The 21889-nt window shown below is 43.5% G+C and overlaps 1 protein-coding gene across 1 annotated transcript in view; it reads right to left on the bottom strand.

The window, feature by feature from the left end:
- Positions 1-19538, bottom strand: part of TSPAN17 (tetraspanin 17) — a 61698-nt gene extending 42160 nt beyond the window's left edge. The window contains exon 1 of the mRNA XM_077472418.1: positions 19213-19538. Coding sequence (XP_077328544.1) covers positions 19213-19299 — 87 coding nt within the window. The 5' untranslated portion in view covers positions 19300-19538. The remainder of the gene's footprint in view (positions 1-19212) is intronic.
- Positions 19539-21889: the final 2351 nt, after the last annotated feature.

The following is a 21889-nucleotide window of genomic DNA, read 5'->3' as shown; positions in this document are numbered from 1 at the left end:
TTCCATTTATTTCAGTGCGACTTCACACTGGGGTGGTGCGATTGCAGGATGTTAGGAAAAGTCAAGCAAGCGTCATCTTTGAGGTCACGTGGGAGCACTGTGTACAAACACTTCCAAAACACCCTGCCAATTGAAATGAATGGCCAGCACTGCCAAAGCGTCTGAAAAGCGATTCAGAAGCACCGCGACACGGGCGCCTTTAACCCCTTTGGTCACTAGCGGGTGTTAAAAAGCGCCCACTAGCGGCAAAAAAGTACCGCTGATGCACAGACGGCCCCGGTGTGACAGGGCTTCAATTCTTAAAGAGGAGGTTTACACAAAAATTGAACCGCCGCTTTTCAATACCCGTCTAAGACGAGCCTCTTCCCGCCATATGCTGGGACACACACGGGTCCCAGGAGATAGCGGGGACCAGTTAGGACTCGCAGAGCGCAGTAGGGAACAGGGAAGTGAAGCCACAACGCTTCACTTCCTGATCTAATCATCCAGGATGGCGGCGGCAGCTGCCGACATCACTGGACCCTGGGACAGGTAAGTGTTCATTTATTTAAAAAAGTCAGCAGCTGCAGTATTTGTAGCTGCTGACTTTTAAATAATTTTTTTTGGGTGGACCACCTCTAACTCTGTTCCAATGGTTCCGACACTCATGAGGTCCCTCACTGGCATCTCCTACCCATCTTCTTAGTGCCGGTCTGTGGCTAACTTGATTGGCCAGCACTGGATGGAGTCACACGTGCACAGTAAGGAGTGCAGTCATCTTTGCAGTGTGCCAGAAAGTAAACTGCAGTGCATTCACAGCTCAATGTACTGCCAATAGATAGCTAATTGTATTTTATAGCAGAAGAGACATTGCATGGCTTTTTTTCCCCTCCTTTAATTCCAATTTAAGGCCTCAAACACACTGGACCCAATATTGTTAAAAGAAATGCCAGTAGCTTTGCAGTAAGTTTCAGCATTTGTCGTCTCTCCCCCCCCCCCCCCCTCAAAAAACACTTGAGCGTTTGGCATTTGACAGAGCGTTTTTACAGCCAAAAGCAATTGATAACAGCCTATGTGTGCATCGACACATAGGATAACATGCTGGAGAGTGTGACTGTAGAAAATGTATAATTTGTGTATATATATATGTATATATATATATATATATATATATATATATATATATATATATATATATATATATATATATACACACATACATACATACATCTGAAGCCAGACCCAGCAGCTGTAAAAACATCCAATGTGCATGAGGTTTAAAACCAGGAAAACAAATACACACAAACCCCCACATCCAGAGATGGTAAAGCAGGGTGGAATATCAGTCCCTGGGACCTCCTGTCCCAGGGGGGCACCTGCCACCATCCGTACCACGTTAGCATACCATGGACGCTGAGGCCAATCTGGAGTGATTAGAATAATTTCACTTTTTTTTTTTTTTACATCATTAAAAAGCAAAGGTTCTCTTTATGGAGAGATCTGGGGTCCCCATATACCTCCTCTGGCATCCAAAGCATCTGATCAATCCAGAGCTGTATGACGAGTTGGTATAAGCTTGTAAACAAACCAAAAAAATAAAAACTACAAACTCTGCATTGCTTCCGGTTTCTGAAATCACAGGGTGTGGATTTATACAAGTTCCTCACTCTGTGTTTAACATCAGATGGTCCTGGACCAGGGTGGGATTTAAATCGCTAGTAAAAAAGGCTTGATTTAAACCATTTTTAACCACATCAATACTGGCCACTTTCACCCCCTTCCTTCCCAGACCAATTTTCAGCTTTCAGCGCTGTCACCCCCTGCATTTTTCGGTTATAAAATTTTGCAGATAAGAAAATTTCTCTTGATTAAATTTGACCAAAAATGCTACATTTCTTTGGTAAAAATAACCCAAATCAGGGTTTATTTGGTGTTGGCAGTGATGGGGGACTGAGATTTTTTTTATTGGGACAATAAATGTGTCTAGTGACAGGGGTATATCAGTGGTGCTTGGTGTACTTTGGTGATCTGTAACAGCTCTCCCATTCACTTTAATGAGGGAGCTGGCGATGCAGCAGTGACAAGGTGAGGGACGTGGTGGCAGCAGGTGAGTCGATGCCCGCTAACAGGTGCTGCCATGATGAATCTGAAATGAAAGGTACTCTTTAAATGTAAGGACTTATTTTTGCTGGTGGTTAGAATCTTTAATATTTGCAAACTAAACTAAGGTTTCCTACTTAGAATAATAAGCTGTCAGGTTAGTAAAACTGCGATCTCAGAACCAATTGAATCAAGCATACAATTTGTAGTGAACATAGATTTGCAAAAACAATGGGATAAAAGGAATATTCCTGAAGGTTTATTTCATGGTTAATGTGAAATTTTGTGAATGCATCAATGCAGTACCATGTTATCTCAGCTTGCATTCATTGAACAAAGTAAACATTGCAGAATATACAGCCTCATGCTACATAACTAAGCTCCATTTCATGCTAAATAAACTAAAATTATTGAGGTATCTTAAAGAGGAAACCATCTTTAGATTTATTTTAATGCTTTTGGAGAAAATAAAAAAAAAAAAACTCTGGTGCGTGGGGAGAGCCTGTGAGAGGTAAGCAGGGCCTGAACAGGTAGGGAAAAAAATAAATAAATAAAAAATAAACCCCACCACACACACACACACACACACACACACACACACACACAATTTCTGGCTGAAGAGGCTGGTACCAGATCATGGCCATATCCGCTGCCATGATCTCAGTATAATCAACTCAACACAAGGCCGGTTATACACGTACGGCAGTACTGAAATGGTTAAAGAATTAACCAAAAAACAGAAATTGAATATATTGCAGCTTACCACTCCTCAAGTGGTGGCCGGATTTCGTTTTCACTTAAACATCTTTCTCCCCCCCCAAAAAAAAAAAAAAAAAAAAAAAGACAAGGTGCATTCACAGGATAGAAATGCTCATTTACTGTGCTGCACCAACGGAGGAGAAGCATTGTCATTGTCTGTTGAACTGATTCACACATCTCACCTCCCTTACATAAGAAGGTGTGTCGATAACTTGATAAATCTGATAAAGGTTTAAGATTTCAGATAATTACAAAGGAATTTCTATACATACAAAAAAAGTTTGCATTTATAAGAAATATTAAAATTACTTTGGAATATTTTTGATGTATAACAGCATTTGCCATTCAGTCTTGCTTTAATACATTTGCCTGGAGGGTAGCATTGATCACATAGCCTACCGTACTACTGATACATTTTTACAAAAAAAAAAAAATATATATATATATATATATATATATATATATATATATATATATATATATATATCTCTCAACTCTATTTAGGTCCTAATCATCTACAATTAGATGTCTTCCACAGCACCCCCACCAGGAAACAGAAAAGCCAATCAGCCAGCGATTACAGCAGCATTTGTTTTAATTTTATTAATGGCCCTTGAAGTCAAGCCATCCATATCAGATGCAGCAAAATAAAATGCAACTCTTGTGGGAACACAAGATAATTCTCTGACCAATGGAACTAGAGAAAGGGGTTTCCATAGAAACTGCATACATAACTTCAGCTGAAGGAATGTTTGGAGAAAAATCAAAGGCTTTCGGCTAAATGCAGTTATTACTTGGTTGGTGGTTTTATTAGAAGGGTAACTGCTTAGCCTAGGGGGATGTGTGTCGGCATACATACTAAAAACACACACACACACACACACACCTAAGGATCCTCAAGGCAGAACTTTAAAAGAAACAAAGTACGGTAAACTGGAAATGCAAACACAGGAAATAACCGCATCCAGTATAAATTAAAATAATGCAATTTTAAAGTGGTGCTAAACCAAATAAAAAAATAAAAAATCCCCATCTCATGCTTTACTTTGACCGGATGTTTACCTGGCAATATCAGCATCAACCAGCACATGAACATATCTATTCACACCACAATGCTCAAACTTCTGTTAGTAGGTTGACCAAGTTCAGTCTGCATGGTCCTATTGTATGTGTGAATGTAGCCAGTGTCCTCCACATGATCCGGAGACACTACATTAGTGTGTGCCAACCCATCCAGCTCCAATATTTACAAGCAGTGTAAACTGCACCTCCACAGCACTGTCCTTAGCATTCAGGAAGAGCAACTGTATTCCTGCATTGTCCCATCCATTTTCTTTCCTGCAGACTATCCACTCTTTGCTTCCATCAGAGGGAGGCTCATTAGGGGCTAGGGTACGAGTTACCTCCCTTCTTCACCATTGCCAAGCTTGCACTTGGACTCACAGATCATGTACTCGTACTCCTTAAGGCTACATTCACACCCAAGTGTTTCGGGGGCGACAGGCAGAAACGTACATTTCTGGAACTGCACCAAGCATACACCCCTCGCTTGCGGGGCCCATGTTGATCAGGCTGCTTTGCTACTTAATGTGGTCCTGAGATGTACTATGTTATAGGGAACATTCAAAAATGTTAATTCTGCCCAAAATTGATGGGACTTTTTATTTATTTTTATTTTTTTAAATAGAAACACATATGTAATTTGGTTCCTACAACCCCAGCTGGATCTCTGCAATTTAAAATCTGCTTATTTCAGGGAAATGGGCACGTGACCTAGAGGGCCTATAAGATGTATTGCACTGCAGGATCATCACTTTTTAAGCCGATAGGTTTCATACAGGGCTTCGGGGGGGGGGGGGGGGGGAGGCACAGAAATGCTCAAACTCAACAAGCATAGATGTGAAGCGGGCCTTAACCCTTTCAACACCGGTTCCATACATCATACAGACATGACAGCAAGAGGGGGGGTTTATTACACACAGTTGGAGGTGAAGGAAGAGAGCGCTCTTATCCCCTTCTTCTAGATACCCGGAAAGCAGCATCTGACGTCACATTCGGGTCAAACTCTCCGTGTCCCTGGCTAGCTCAGCTGGGAAATAATAATGATCTGCATTGCAAAACGTTTAGAATGAAGAGTGTAGGATTAGCATTTTGTTTTAAATGCAGTCTGTGCTTCTAGAGGAGGAAGATCATTCACTTCCAGGACTAGTGACACCAGATCAAGAAGGTAACAGAGCAGGCATCAGTGGAACAAAGCGAAGCAAGCAATATATTTAGGATGACTTGGCTTGAGAAATTGTTTAACTTGTCAAGCACATGTCTGGCATATACACTAGCAACTCAGAGCTCAAGTACATAGCTGGATAAGGAGGCAAGATCCAATGAGGAGTCTGTATGGCAGTAGTGTGATGCAGAGTACATGGGGTATGGGAGACTTGGGTCGATAGGTGCCGCTCTGTAGTTATGGGACGCTCGCAAAGTGTGCATGTGATATACGATCTTCCAGTATGCGCCCCACTTACCCTTGCTTTACGCCTGTGTTCTGTTGATATTAAATGATATCAGCAGCGCATGTGCAGCTACAAGCAGCATTTAAAAAGAAAAGTCACTGCTTTGACGTCATAGGCCGCTTCCTTTAAATGCATATGTGCTATTCAATAGCGAGCATTTCCTTTTAACAGAACACCGGTCACAAGAGAGCTGGAGCATCGTGTGTACAAGGCATGTAAAATTCATGTTGGTGGTCCACGGGATTCAAAATTGTGAAAGAATTAGTCTGTGAGGCTGCAAAGGTTGGCTACCACTGATCTAGGGTCAACATCTACTTTCTGGCCAGAGGTAATTATTATAAATCTGGTGCTTGTGGGGGGGGGAATAAAAAAAAAAAAAAAAAAAAAAAAAGAAAATGAAAAAAAACACACCCACACAACCCAACAATACACTTCAGGTTATGTCCCCTCCTTTCACCTCCCATTTATTGTACATAGTCTAGTTTGAAACCATATTGTTTATGAGGCAATATGATCCTTATCAGCCACAATAAATAAAGGTAGAGAGGAAATATGTCATATGTAGTTCAAGAAATCATTATCAAAACTGTGCGTAGGTGGCATTTTAAAACAGCGTGCTGTCCAATATGCTAACAGGGCAAAGAGCAGAGGTCTCTGCTAGGAACAAAGCTTGGATGAGGGATGAGTACATTTTAAGCAAACATACGGACACATCTGTTTCTCTCTCCGCCCCCCCCCTTTTTTTTAAAAAAATAAAAGAAAGAAGGAGGGGGGGGGGGGGTTAAGGAGAAGGAGTGAAGCAATTAGCTGGATGTCGATGATCGCTTACCTAGCTTTTTTTCCTAAACAGATTCTTTAAGGCTGGATTCACACCTATGCATTTGTAATGCCTTTTGAAATTTGCACTACAGAACGTGTTCCATAGGAAACCATGTTATATGGACTGGAATGCAAAATGCACAGGTGTGAATCCAGCCTTATACATGCTACACAGCATGGATGGACAAACTTCCACTGCAGTCTTTGCATTCTGACAGCCGGCCCTACCAGCCATCTGACTGGAATGCCAGGCAGGAGGGTGCTGACCGGACTACCCCACAAGTTTCAGCTGGTGTCACCAGGAACTGCCTGAAATTTGCTATGTGCATGGCCAGCCTTAGAGCCGGTTCACACAGCGGGCGATGCGAGGAGACACGACTCGCCCTCGCAAGTCGCCCCCGTTCTGTACAATGGAACCGTTCTGAGAGGAGTGACTCGAGTCGCTCCGACTCAGAAAAAAGGTTCCTGTACTACTTTTGGGCGACCTCGGGGCGACTTGCATTGACTTCTATACAGAAGTCATTTGCAAGTCGCCGCTGAGGCCGTGGCAGGTCGTGGCGAGGCAAGTCAGAGTCGCCTCACCTGCTGTGTGAACCGGCCCTTACCCTACGAGTCAGCCAGGCTCCTGGCACTGTTCTCTACAGCCTGAAGCTCCAGGTAGTACGTCGGCCTTAAACAAAAAGCTATTAAAACCATTAACACTGGATTGTACATGGGATGCAAGCACTGTGGAAAGTACATTCTGCCATCAACACAAACAGTGTTAACAATGGACTCAGCAATGTTTTTGTTTTTTTTCCCCGGCTGGTGTTGGGACAAGGCCACGATTATGGTTAGAAGTAGGGGTGCACCGAATGGGTTTTTTGGTGCCGATACCGAAAATGAAAAATACACTAGGCCGAAAACCGAAACCGATACCGAAAATGACTGTTTTTAAAAAATATTTTTATTCAGGAGGTGGCCAGAGACTGGCGACATGGTTCAGGAGGTGGCCAGAGACTGGCGACATGATAAAAGAGAGTAGTGTTTGTGTCCCCTCGTGCAGCCAGTGTTTGTGTCCCCTGTGTAGTCAGTGATGCAGAAAGAGGAGAGCCGCCTCTGCCGTCTGGATCAATAGAGCGCCGGGAACATCACAGCTTTAATTTCAATAGCTGTGTGTTCCCCCGTCGCGCGCCGCCGCATACAGCCCCTTCCCCTTGTCCGGGGAAGGGGCTATATGCGACGGCGCACGACGGGGGAACACACAGCTATTAAAATTAAAGCTGTGATGTTCCCGGCGCTCTATTGATCCAGACGGCGGAGGCGGCTTTCCTGCGCTATACACCTCCCGTGATGGGCGGCACCAGGGGCGGGGGCAGAGCTCCACCCAGGCCCCGCCCCATTTTCGGGCGTTTTTTCCTTTCGGCAAATTGCCGAAAGGGCCATTTTCGGCTGATGTGTTTCGGCGGCCGAAATTTCGGTGCATCCCTAGTTAGAAGCTGCTAGCAATAATCACAAGAGAATGATCAACTTTGTTACAACCAGCCTGCTGCAATCAACTTGGTACATTGACATTCAGCATGCCCATTAATGGTTTGAATCTTGGCCGGTTCCTAGTGGACTGGCCGAGATTCGAACAGTGTATGACTGGCCGAGATTCGAACAGTGTATGACTGGCCTAACGTCACTGCATTAAAGTCATAAAGCCCCTGGGCACAGTCTTCAGTATTTGATGCTTCTGAGTGTATGGAATGTCTACAGCCCCCGTCCTTCACTGCGGTGGCTCTTGTATGTCACTACAGGGCAGTAGCAACATAGGTGCCAACATGAGAAACCACCTCCACCACACAGGTGTGTTGAATGCATAAGGACTTTGTATAAAGCTATACTGCATAAAACAAAGCAGCATTCTGACTCCATGCTAGAGTGGTATATACCAACATTCTTCTAATGAAGGGACCATTCTTTGGATTTTCTTTGTGAAATGAAAGAATCTATTTAATTTAAACAGATTTTGGCAGTGTGATCGAGCTACTAAATTGCCTGTGTAGATCTTATTTTTCTCCCTTCACCCACAGTTGGGTTTTTATTTCAAATAAGGTTGATATTATACAAAAAAAAAAAAAAAAAAAAAAAAAAAAAAAAAAAAAAAGGGGGAACCACAATAACAATTCCTCAGTCAATGTTTTGTATCAATACGTACGAGTTAGACTGCATACCTTTGATGGTTCATACAGGAAGCCCCACAAAGAAAATCTGCTGCGTTCCTAACAATAGCAGGAAATGGAGAGGAAGAAGAGGTGCAGTGCAAGGGAAAAAGATGACAAATCTACATATTCAGCAGGGACAACAGAAAGAAGCATGCTTTGGTAGCCGACAGAATTGCCAAACTAGAACAAGTCATTTTTTTTTGCACAAAGGAGGACTGAAATAATCTTTGCTGGAAATATACGTTTTATTTTAAGACTTGAACCACTTGCAGACTGTCTCACTGTAAAAATACCGCTGCAGGGTCAGCTGCTTTGCAGCGGATCATGTACATGTAGGTACGCGTACCACCACATCTCCGCTGTCATTCGTTACAGCACAATCAGGTCCCAGACAATTATTTATGGCCAAGACCTGCTGATCAGCTTAGCAAATCACAGTACATAGCCCTGCATTTACCAACAGCTCTGTGCACTGAGCACGGACGGGAAAAAAAACCCAAATAAAAATAAATAAAATAAAAGCCAGTGTACAGTGAATAGAATTAGCACCATTACGAAAGGATGCCACATCGTTTGACGGAAACGAAAATCAACCTGCAGAGGGCTGAATTCAAAGACCCTCAAAGTGAAAAATAAAAATAAAATGATGCAGTAGGCTAGTCAATTTTGCTGAAATATCATTGCAGCAACTCAAAATGGTACTCAGTAGTTTGTATGGCCCCCACATGCCTGACAACATCCAGGCATGCTCCCAATGAGAAGACAGATGGTGTCCTGGGTATTTCCTCCCAGATCTGGACCAGGCCATCACTGAGCTCCTGAACAGACTGAGGTGCAACCTGGCAGCATTGGATGGACTGAAACATAAATGTCCCAGAGGTGTTCTTTTGGATTTAGGTCAGGCGAGCGTGGGGTGGCCTTTCAATGGTATCAATTCCTTTATGCTGCAGGAACTGGCTGCATGCTCTCGCCACATGAGGCCGGGTATTGTCATGCATCAGGAGGAACCCAGGACCCACTGCACCAGCATAGTGTGACAATGGGCCCAAAGATTGCAATAGTAGAAAGCCTGAAAACATTACCTGTTGGGGAGCCTTGAGGACAGGAGTTGAGAAACTCTGGGCTAGACAATGGCACCCTGAATACCTAATGGCAGCCAGGGTGCCATTGTCTAGCCCAGCGTTTCTCAGCTCCTGTCCTCAGGCTACTATTTTGCACAGGTGATTTGATCAGTTTCACCGTCTAATGCCAGCCATACACGGTTCGAATTTCGAAAATTGTATGTAAGGATTTTCGTATGAATTTCGCACCATTAGTGGGCTGTAGCAACCACTGATTTTCATGTGGAAATCAAATTTAAGAAATCGGACATGTTGGAAATTTTTTGAAAAACAAACGATTTTCTAATCAATGATGGGAGCATCTTGCAAGAAATGCAATAAGAAAAAAGAGAAAAGAAGATTCCCGGCCAGGAAAACTATTTTCTGTAGCAACATGAGGTGAAATTGAAGGCTTGGTCAGCCGAAATTCAAAAATCAATGGTGGCACCATCGGATCGCAAAAAAAACAAATATTCTGATTTTGAAAAGAAAATTTGTTTGAAATTTGACCATGTATGGCCTGCATTAGTAATTACCATAGCAGTTTTATCTGAGGGAAATCCTGAAAACATGACCTGTTGGGGCGCCTTGAGGACTGGAGTTGAGAAACACTGATCTAGCCTGTAGAGGTGTGCGCATCCCACTATGGATATGCCTCCCAGACTATCACTGACCGCACACCAAACTGGTCACGCTGAATAATGTTATAGGCGCAACGTTCTCTGTGGCTTCTCCAGACCCTTTCACATGCCCTCATCCGTAAAAAGCACATGGCGTAAGTGGTGGACCTGCCAAGTCTGGTGCTCAATGGCAATATATATATATATATATATATATATATATATATATATATATATATATATATATATATATATATATATATATATATATATATATATCCAAGTAAAAACTATTCAATAATGTAAATCAAAAACACTGAAATATGCTGAGTTGCAGAATTGTCGCCGTCATTACTTTTAGTGTTTGAAGGCGAATTTCCCCACCAATTACTATCACTCAATTCTGCGAGTGATTCTAATTTAGTATCGCTGTTTTCTAGATGTCTGGCTGTGTTGATTGGATAGATTGATAACATTGGCTCATGCTGCTGTCAATCAAATCCAATGACGCAGCTGCCGGAGTCACACACTGTGTCTATGGCTGCAGAGTGTATGACAGGGCGCACGCCCACCAGCTAACGCCCTCGGGATGGAGCTTCCCAGGGGGGGTTAGCTATTGTGGGGAGGAGCCGAGACAGCCGCTGAGGGACCCCAGAACAGGCGGATCGGGCCACTCTGCAAAATTAACTGCACAGTGGAGGCAAGTATAACTTTTTGTTATTAAAAAGAACAAAAAATAAAAAATAAAAATAAAAAAGGAACCCATACAACCCCTTTCATAATTTGCCATGTCACAAATGTTAATTCTCCATTATGAACGCTAGTTTACAAGACCGACCGCCTCTGGCTCATCCTTGCTTCCGAGCATGCGCGTTTGTACTCTGGACATTTGTCCAACAGACTTGTTTACGCATGATTGGAAAATCCGACAGACATTTGTCCGTGGAAAATTTTAAAACCTACTACTACCTGACAACAATTGTCCGATGGAGCATACAAACGGTTGGATTTTCCACCAATTGTGTCATCACACAATTCACATCGGAAAATCCGATCGTGTGTATGAGGCTTTACGTACATGGGACGTTTCTACAACCTCTCCTGACCAGTTTAAACTTGACAGATAGTAATCCATGCTTAACATCCGTTTTGCTGTGTTTACGTTTAGAAGCATTTGAAAAAATAAATACGTTTCTTCAAAATAGCCAAAAAAATAAATGAAAAACGCCTGGAAATGTGGCTAAACGCGAGTTACCGCGCTTAGAAGTGTTTGGCGCTTGAAATGTCTCTAAACTCAGCATCTGAACTCTTTTTTGCTTTCCAAAAAAGGCCTCTTAAAACGACCCTGTGTACATGTACTGATAACAGAGGCTAGTTCAGGGGCAGTTGAAAAAAATGCCCAACTGCTCCTAAAGGTTTGTTTACCTGCAGCAGTGTACATGAGACCTAAGAGGCAGCATATAAGACCCTGTGCCAGAAATCACAGCAGAATTTTAAAATGCAACAATTCTTTAGAATGAGAAAACTGGTACTTTATCAAGAAAAAAAAAAAACCCACACACCTCATTGCTGCTTTCCGTTTTACCCCATTCCACCCAAGGGTAGGTTTAGACAACACTGAGTAACTGATCCAGAGTAAAGCCCCAAACACACTCAGATTTTCTATGGTGTAAAACTCACTATCTGCATAATGTGATGGTCAGTGAGAAGAATTACTCCACATAGAGTAATCTAAAGAGATCAATTGTGTCAGTGGGAACTTATCTAAAAAGACAGAAATTGCTCAAGGAACCCATGGAACCCTACTCTAGACATCTATTTAGTCACAGTGAAGGCCATGAAATCTAAAACCAAATTAAAGCGGGAGTCCACCGGGACTCCGCGTTTTTTTTTTTTTTTTTTTTTTAAAGCCAGCAGCTACAAATACTGCAGCTGCTGACTTTTAAATAGTGACACTTACCTGTCCAGCGCGCCCGCGATGTCGGCACCCGAAGCCGATCGCTCGCTCGGCTGCCGGGTCCCGCCGCCATCTTGGGTATGGGAATCAGGAAATGGAGCCTTTCGGCTTCATTTCCCGGTTCCCTACTGCGCATGCGCGAGCCGCAATCCGGACGGTCCCCGCTGCCTCTGGGAGCTGTGTGTTTCCCAGCAGGCAGCGGGGCACTTGCTGAAGGGGGCGGGCGCTTGCGGAACGGGGCGTAACGCACGCCCCGTTCCGCAGAGAGCTAGCCCGGAAGTGGGTGCAGTTACCTGGATTATCCAGGTAACTGCACCCCCCTGCCCCCTGAAAGGTGCCGATTGTGGCGCCGGAGGGGGGGGGGGGATTCCGATGAGCGGAGGTCCATTTTAGGGTGGACCTCCGCTTTAATGCTTCCACTGTCCTAAAACAGAACATAACATGTTAGACTTATGCTGGCCATAGATTAAACTATATTTCGATCCATCAATGGGCAGGCAAGTTGTACTGAACTCTTTTGATCAGAGTCAGTACAGCCAGCCCATTTTTTTTTTTTTTTTTGCTTAATCAGTGCTGGTGGCTATAGCCTAGGATTGCCACCCGTCCAGGATTCACCCTGACAGTTCAGGTTTGGAATCATGCGTCCGGGTTTCAGACTGTGTGAAACCCAGACACATTTAGATTGCAGACTGAGCTGGGAAGCCACAGTCCAGAGTCCTCCCTTACAGGGAAAGGGAACTCTGCAAGTTCAGATGTAAAAGGGAAACTCCTGATTAACAACATTTAATAGCAAAATATGTATAGTATATACTGGTAACCCTACTATAGCCACCAGATGGGAAACCTCAAGCTATCAGAAGAATAAAATACCACAGCAGGGATTCGTCCATTAAACAATGACCGTATTAATGGGAGGGGAGCTCAAATTTTTTGCCTTCAACTCATGGTTGCAGGAAAGAAAAAAAAAAAAAAAAAAAATTGCATAATGTATGACCTGCCCAACAGAGGAAGTGCCAAAAGGCACAAAAATCCATCTCTGGGCAAAGAAATCCCACTCACCAATTTTATATTAAACTTTGACTCATGATAGACTGCCACCACTGGCATACCTCCTAGTAGTGGAAATTGGTGATCCAGTGCTGCAGAGTATATTCCAGCAGATCTCCTCATAAGACGAGGTTGCATTCTTTGAGAGTCAAAATGACCGTTTCCAGGTAATCCAGCAGCGAAGTGGCACACCCAATGGCAGGACCCTCCCACACTACATTGAGGAAGAGGGAAGACTCAGGGCCAGGTATGTAATTGTGTCTAAAATATTACGGCAAGAAAAATGGCTTTTAGATTAGTATACTAAGAAGCCATGCCAAGAGATCAACTTTAACATCAGTTTAGTGAGCACCAAACCATTTCCAGATTGCTACCGTTTACAGTATTTTGCACATGTACTCTCTCAAAGAGATTATTAACTTAAAACAGCCAAAAGTTGAAAATGTAGCAATTTCTAGTGCATGTACATTAACTAAGGTCTTACACAACTGCAAGACCAATGGACCAAATGCAAATATTTGCATTTGCTTTTCTTCCTGTGCCCATGGTAATGTATCGATGTCGAAACAGCAGCAAGGGGAGTAAAGTGCACAGTGGAAGAAAAGTTGGAGTACTCATGAAATTACATACATTTTAAATACCACACACACTAAATAGATGTTTATAAGGTCAGGGCTTAAAACAACAACAGCAGGCCAAAGACGTCAGAAGAGAGGTGGAAGAGTTAGAAGAGACACCTCTTATTGTCCTCAGTGTCCTTCCCAACCAGGCCTCTGCATAGGTGACTGTTTGCTCCATTACCATACGTCAGTAAAATGAGTGAAGTATGGTAAACATAATCCTCAGTTCCTGCCATTTACCTTCTCACCCCTTATGCCACTGCCTTCTCCGGAACGGACCTAGGCTCGTTAGTCGACCACACTTCTGCACATATCTGATACTGACCAAGTCCCTGCCTGCTGCCTGAACCAGTGATATCCACCCATGAACAACTGCACTTCTAAAACCATAGGTAATATTTTCTTTAGCTGTAGCACCCTCTACCTTAGATAGATAGGTGCTAGAGTAGTGGGTTTGTTTTGTATTGTCAGAGCAGGTAAATTTAGGCAGGCCTATGCTGTGAGCTAGGCCTGTTTTGATCTGGGGCAGGGGAGTGGTCTAGTGTAGCAGCAGGTGACTGACATGCGCTTCAGCTCTTGGGCACCTCCTCTGGTTTTCAGAAGGTTCTGGAAAAGAGGCAGGGCAGAGAGCTGGAGTGACATGGGGTGTATGTAGGAGACCTGACCAATCCCCAATATTAGGATTGGTAGGATAGATTATATATATATATATATATACACACACACACACACACACACACACACACACACACATATGGTCAGCCTGCTGTGGGATGAGTTGTCGGGTGGAAGAACTGAACGATTGAGTGTTAGGCTGTTGTGGTCTGAGAGAACCCACTTTTCTGGGTGGGGGCTTTGAGCTCAGGCCTGGAGCTCGGAAGCCTCTCAAAAAAATAAAAAAAAAATAAATAAATAAATAAATAAAAAAAGTCATTGAGAGGTGTCCTGGAACAGGAAGCTGGATGTATGTGTGGATGCTAGAACACGTAGTGGCCCCACAAGGGTGCCGCTACATACCTTTTGCCCAGCAGAATGTACTTTGGGGTGCAATTCTTAGTATGTGCATGCTATGCGTCCCTAGAACACCTGACGGCGTTCCTTGCATGTTGGGCCTCTGTATGTGGCCAGGCTGTGTAAAGTCTCACATGTGGTATCGCCATACTCAGTAGGAGTAGCAGAATGTATTTTGGGAGAGTCATTTTTTGCTATGCGTTTGAAATATTTTATAAAAATTGACAACTTTGTGTAAAAAGAAAATGAGTTTTCATTTTTTTCCCCCCATAAGCTTCTGGGGAAAACAAACTTCATTCAAAAGGTTCATTATGCCTCAGATTATACGCTGGGGTGTTAGCTTTCCAAAATGAGGTAATTTTGAGGCCGTTTCTCATTGTCCTGGTGTTTTTTAGGGCCTTCAAAAGTATAATAGGTAGTCAACAAGTTATATGTGCAATTTATGCTTCTAGAACACCTGATGGTGCTCCCTGCATGTTGGGCCTCTCTATATGGCTAGACTGAAAAAGTCCCACACAAGGCATCTGGAGTAGCAGAATGTATTTTGGGGTGTCATTTGTGGCCATGCCATGTGAGAAAAATAACCTATTACAAAGACAATTTTTTTATTTTCTATTTCCCCCCCCCCCCTTCAAACAAACACCCAACCCACAACCCCTACCTATGCCTTTTCTAAATACCTTGGAATGTCTACTATCCAAAAAAAGGGGTCATGGGGTCACCATTTGTATTTTCCTGGCTTATTAGGGTTTCAAGTAATGAGATAGGCCGCCAGCACATCAGGTGTGGTACATTTTTTTATGATTTGCACCATAACTTGTAGACCGACTTTCACACTGACCAAATTTGGTTATTTTACCAAAGATATGTAGCAGTATAAATTGTGGCCAAAATGCATCAAGAAAAATTGCCAACTTGCAAAATTTTAAAATCACAGAAATTAAGAAAAATGTGTTTTCAAAATTACCGTTTTTTTTTTCCCCCAGCAAAAAAAACAAAACACACACAAAGTTTATTTAAGTGGGGTTTAAGTGCCACTAAGCAAGTGGTTAAATGCTCCCTAAAACCAAAAATATGGCAGCTAACCAGTCCTTGGATGTGGTGGCTGCAACAGGTTTTTCAGGCCAAGAACATTTGAGTGAATACAAACACCACCTGTTGATCTTGCCACTTCCTGTAAGCTGAAAGGACAATGTTCTCTTATTTGTGTAAACTACTAATCCCATCATTTACCATGTAAGGGAGATAAAACACAGACATGTTTGCTTAGTCCAACCTGAGTGACAACCATGGCTCCCTCCATAATCTAAAGACTGGCAAACTGCAATACATAACATTTGTTTTCTGGGTTTCGATAGGCTTTGGTGCATGCGTTTTCTAGCATAAGCAAGCCCAAATCACACTGGCAGCATAGAGGTAATAAAAACGCAACAATTGCGTTGGTTTGAACTCTGGTACAATGCAGCCCATCAGCAAGATTGTATTTTCATAAATCAGGGATATGCAATTAGCGGACCTCCAGCTGTTGCAAAACTACAAATCCCATGAGGCATAGCAAGACTGACAGCCACAAGCATGACTCCCAGAGGCAGAGGCATGATGGGAGTTGTAGTTTTGCAACAGCTGGAGGTCCACTAATTGCATATCCCTGTCATAAATCAACATCTGTGACTCAAAATGGCTTTTTAATCAGTAGATCGTGACAAACTTAAGACAGAAAATACTACATGATCCTAACAATAGTATTTTCCAAGTCACTAACCAGGAAGCATGCGCATCAGAAGTCACAAGGGCACTCATCCCCGTGCAACGCAGTTTGTTTACGTTTTTGTTTTTATTTATTTTTTTAAAGGGATCGTAAAGGGCTCTTTAACACTGGTGAACTACCACCAGCGGATCCACCTGCTCATGTCTTCGCTGATCAGGCGGATGACAGGTCCGTGTCCGTACCAGTTATGCAGAGTGGACAGAGACTCAGCCCGCTCTCCTCTATGGGCAGTCAGATGTAAATGAACATGTGTCTGTATACACTTGCCAGACAGATGGGGAATGATAACCCGTTTTTAGTGGATAGGACAAATGTCAGCGGGTGTAAACAGACACATGTCTATTTACATCCAGCAATCAATGGAGCTTAATGGATCATCCGATTGGGTCTGCCTTAAAAAACCTGACAGGCAGACCTGACTGATCCATCAGTGTGATAGGGACCAAAGCCTTTATTCTCTTTTACAATAAAACATAACATTTATCCTTACCTGCTATGTGCAATGGTATGGCACATAGTAGCTGCTTAACTCCTCTTCTGGGGTCCCTTGCCAACACTCTCCACTTCCCTTCTGTGTGTCTGCACCCCCATAGTAAGCCATCTGCTATGGGGCACACATGCAGGCTCACTCATAAGCCGGGTTGTGTGCATCCATAGACACATAGCACAGCTCAGTCGCATCCCCTCCACCCAGGATTTGATAGCAGGAGGAACCAATGGTTTCTGATGCTTTCAGCAAAACCGAGCAGAGACAGGGGAAACAAATTTCAGCAGCTGGGCACAGCACACACAACCCCACCACACTTACAGTATAGAACCACTTCAAATAGCGCTGAGCTGCAGGCGGACAGTCCATTTTGTTAAAGGGATACACAATTGGCTGTACAGGCTCACACTGTTCATTACCAGTGGCGGCTGTCAAATTTGTACTCTGTACCAATCAGTGGCTGGTGCTGTTAGCATGTAACCGCTCATCCGATTGGTTATACATGACTGAACAGAACCTCCGACTGACCCTGGCTGCAGACAGTGAGGCCAGGGTCTGCGTTTGACCACAGCTAACTGGCCAGTCCGCATGCAGCCAAAAGGAAAAAATAAAATATAAAAGCCTTCCTGCAGCCAGAGAAGGCTTTTAGGCACCTCTGCCCCTGACCGCCTGTGTAAATACAAGCTTGGAACCCAGTTAGCTGTAAAACCAAGATAAGCTGTGGTCTCATAACCAATTGCAGATCAATGGGTTACACCTCCGATCCAACCGATCGGACACATCTGCTTGTCCAGAGACCACTATAAATGGATTTTTGTTGCACAGTAATGTATACAACACACAGTTTTAAAGCATCATTGAGCCAGAAAACAAGAAGCCAGGAAAGGATTATTGCCGAGTTCCCATAATAGAACCAATTATGGATGTGAAAACAATGCACGTGTGTTTAGTGCTTCTAAACAATGCACAGTACTTAATCTGATCAACCCCCCTCAACAATCCAGGATGCCCACCAGTTTCCATATTAATGCTGCAATCCCCCACACCCCATAATGCTTCTGGTTGCCCTCATACCGACCCTGGATCTCCCCCACCCCCCCCCCCAGAAGCACCCATAATGATCCTGGATCTCACAAACTATTCTGATCACCGCAACAATCATGGATGACCCCCATAATGACCCTGGTTCCCCCAGAAGCACCCATAATCTTGGATCTCCCCCCACAGCCCCTACAATGATCATGGATCACCCCAGCGCCCACCTAACTATTCTACTCACCAAAACAATCATGGATGCCCCCCATAATGACCATGGTCCCTCCAGAAGCACCCATAATCTTGGATCCCCCCAGGCCCTACAATGATCCTGGATCTCCCCAACTATTCTGATCACAACAATCATGGATGCCCCCATAATGACCCTGGACCCCCGCAAAAAGCACCCATAATAATCTTGGAACCCCCCCAGCTCCTACAACGATCCTTGATCCCACCAAGCCCCTACAACAATCACGGATCCCCTATAACAATCCTGGATGCTTTCTCCCCCCCCCCCCCCCCGAGCCTTTATAACACACACCAGGATCCCACCCCCATAACTATCCTGGATCTCTCCCAGCCCCCATACCATAGTGACCTCTGACCCCAGTCTCCTCCCACCATTTACAATGTATCCAATATCCAAACACAGAAGCCTGGCTCGGCTGTCAGAATAGGATGTGTGCCTGGCTCCCCAATCCTGAGCCACAGATAGAAGTCCCCAGTGTGCGGACAGTATGGATTTATGAAAACGCTGCCTCCCACACGCATATATACATCCTGTACTAGTTAACCACATCCTGACCAGTCCACAGAGCTTACACCCCTCATCCATTGGAAGACCATCCTACTGGCACATTATTACAATACAATATACTAGGACTAGTCTCTGGGTGCAGTGCTGGGCACACACTGGCCAATTTAAAAGGCAATCTCGACCACTTCCAATTACAGCGCCCTCCAATGATTGGTTGGAATAGGAAGTGTTGGCGGTCAGTGGAAATGGGTTGAACCAATGAGAAACGTTGTGTATGAGCAGCCTAACGGCGGTCTCCCAGAAGAATGGGATAATGGCTTTCCTCTCACATCATTACCCCAAGCAGGAAGAAACAATGGGAAGTGTCCAGGAGAAAAGGCCAGCTCCCCCCCCTGTCATCCATTCCATCCCCCCCAGACAAAGCCTGGCTCCCCCACCCCTCCACACTCACCCAGAACACGATGTTGAAGGCAAACAAGAAATACTTGACACAGCAGCTGACTTCAGGCCCCTTGAAATGCTGGTGTTTGCCAGACATGGCTTGGCTCCACACACCAGCTAAGGCAATAATCACACACAGCCGCAGCGAGCACCACCGACAGCCAGGGGGCACCGTGCACGACTGGGGGGACTGGACGACGACACCCGCCAACCTGCTAACCCTGGCATTGGGGAGCGCAGGCCGGGCTATTGTTCCAGCGCTTCCTGGGGTCCCAGGCTCGGAGGATCCATGACTGCTGTGTAGTCTTATCGTGCTTTATGCAGTGCTCAGTACAACTCCTCCCTGCCGGGGGCGGGCCCGCCTGGACGCTCCAGCGACATCTTGTGGCCGTAATTGAGTAGAACACCCACTAACGTGACATCAAGGCTCTCCAAGTCTGCAGGCTGCGTGCACTGATCAGAGTTCAAAATCATGGCCAAGGAGTCAAACTGGCACTTTTTGTTTATTATTATTATTATTATTATTATTTTTCTTCAGGATTTATATAGCGCCAACAATTTACGCAGCGCTGTATAATATAAAAGGAGACAATACAATAAAATACAAGAGGATTAAGAGGGCGCTGCTCAGAAGAGCTTACACTCTAATAGGGTGGGGCAGGTTTACAAGTTGAAATCAGTATTTTTTTTTTGCAATAAAATTACTTAGAACCCCCAAACATTATACTTTTTTTTTTTTTTAAGCAAAAACCCTAGGGAATAAAACAGCAATTGTTGCCATTTTTTTTTTATATCGCTGTGCAGCAGTTTTGCAAATGCAATTTTTGTGGAAATTTTTTTTAATGATTTAAAAAAAACACAAATATACCCAATTTTTTTTGTAAAATGTGAAAGATGGATGTTGCGCCAACTAAATAGGTACCTAACATGTCACGCTTTAGAATTACGAATACTCGTGGAATGGTAAAAAAAAACAACAGCATACATAGTTAGTAAGGTTGAATAAAGACGCCAGTCCATCCAGTTCAACCTGAGTGAGTGTGGGTGCATGTCTACAATTATCCCTATTTATTTAAAGGTACCCATATAGTGCTGTCAATTTATACAGCACTCCACACATACATTGAACTCTCACATTTGTCCCTACCCTCAAGGAGCCCACAATCCAAGGTCCCCATTCATATACTAGGGCCAATTTTAGACAGAAGCCAATTAACCTACCAGCATGTCTTTGGAGTGTGGGAGGAAACCGAAGTACCCAGAGGAAACCCACGCAGACACAGGGAGAACATGCAAACTCCAGGCAGGTAGTGTCGTGATTGGGATTCAAACTAGCGACCTTTTTTACTGCTACCCTGTTTCCCTGAAAATAATACCTAGCGTGATTGTCGGTGATGGCTGCAATATAAGCCCTACTCTGAAAATAAGACCTACTAGGGCTTATTTGGGGGGTAGGGCTTATATTGCAGCCATCACCAACAATCACGCTAGGTCTTATTTTCAGGGAAACAGGATAGGTGAGAGTGCTACCTACTACACCACTGTGATACCTCCCAACTGTTTCTGATTTGGAGGGACTGTCCCTGATTTGGAGCAATGTCCCTCTATCCCTCTTTCCTCCTAATTTGTCCCTCATTTTGGTCTGATCTCTATAGTTGTATATAAAATGCACTTTTTATCTTTCAAAAAATGTTTTCCAGTACTAAACCTTTCATCCGATTTCAAATTGCTGCATGTGTACATTTTAAAGGCCGATATAAAGCCCCATACACACTATCAGCTTTTCTGCTGATTTTTGTCTTCAGATTTACCAAAACCATGTAGTGCAAGGGCCTGCCAGATCAATTTGCATACAAATTGAAATTCCGAAGGTTTGACCTCATATTATATGGTTTTGGTAAATCTGAAGACAAAAATCAGCAGAAAATCTGATGGCGTGTATGGGCTTTAAGGAATAGAAATGGTAAAAAAAAGCTCTTGTGGATTTAATTAACCTTTTTTTGGGGGTTATTTCTCCTTTAAGAGGGTGTGGCAGTGGGCGGGTCCTATGCCTACATACGTTTGCTAGTAGGTGTCCCTTATTCCCATCTCAAAATGTTGGGCGGTATAACACAGTAAATTAAAAATCTCCAAATTAAAAGTCTCTTTAAATACCTTTAAAGAATACATGTTTAGAGTTACAGAGGAGGTCTAGAGATAGAATTATTGCTCTCACTCTAACATTCGCAGTGATACCTCAAATGTGTGGTGCAAATACCACTTACATATGCGTTCACGACTTACGCATGTGTTCCCTTCTGCGCACGAGCACAGAGGGATGGGGGCACTTTATTAAATTATTTTATTTTACTTTTTATTTTTACATCATCCCTTTGTTTTTATAGTATATTTTTTTGTATCACTTTTATTCCTATTACAAGGAATGTAAACATCCCTTGTAATAGAAATAAGGATGACAGGTCCTCTTTATGGAGAGATCTGGGGTCAAGACCCCAAATCACTTCTTTGTTTTTGATCTTTCATCTTCTGCTTTAAAAAAATAATATATATATATATACATATATACACACACACACACACACACACACACACACACACACACACACACACACACACACTTATTTCAGCCTGGACTAGAAGGGACTTCATTCCAGTCCTCCAAGGCTATAGAGGCAATCAAAGAGTAT

Source organism: Lithobates pipiens, unplaced genomic scaffold (assembly GCF_037356315.1).
Source record: "Lithobates pipiens isolate NorthernLeopardFrog02 unplaced genomic scaffold, aLitPip1_a1.2 Scaffold_8, whole genome shotgun sequence".
In the NCBI taxonomy this organism is placed as follows: Eukaryota; Metazoa; Chordata; class Amphibia; order Anura; family Ranidae; genus Lithobates; species Lithobates pipiens.
This window is presented reverse-complemented; position numbering and strand designations above follow the sequence as displayed.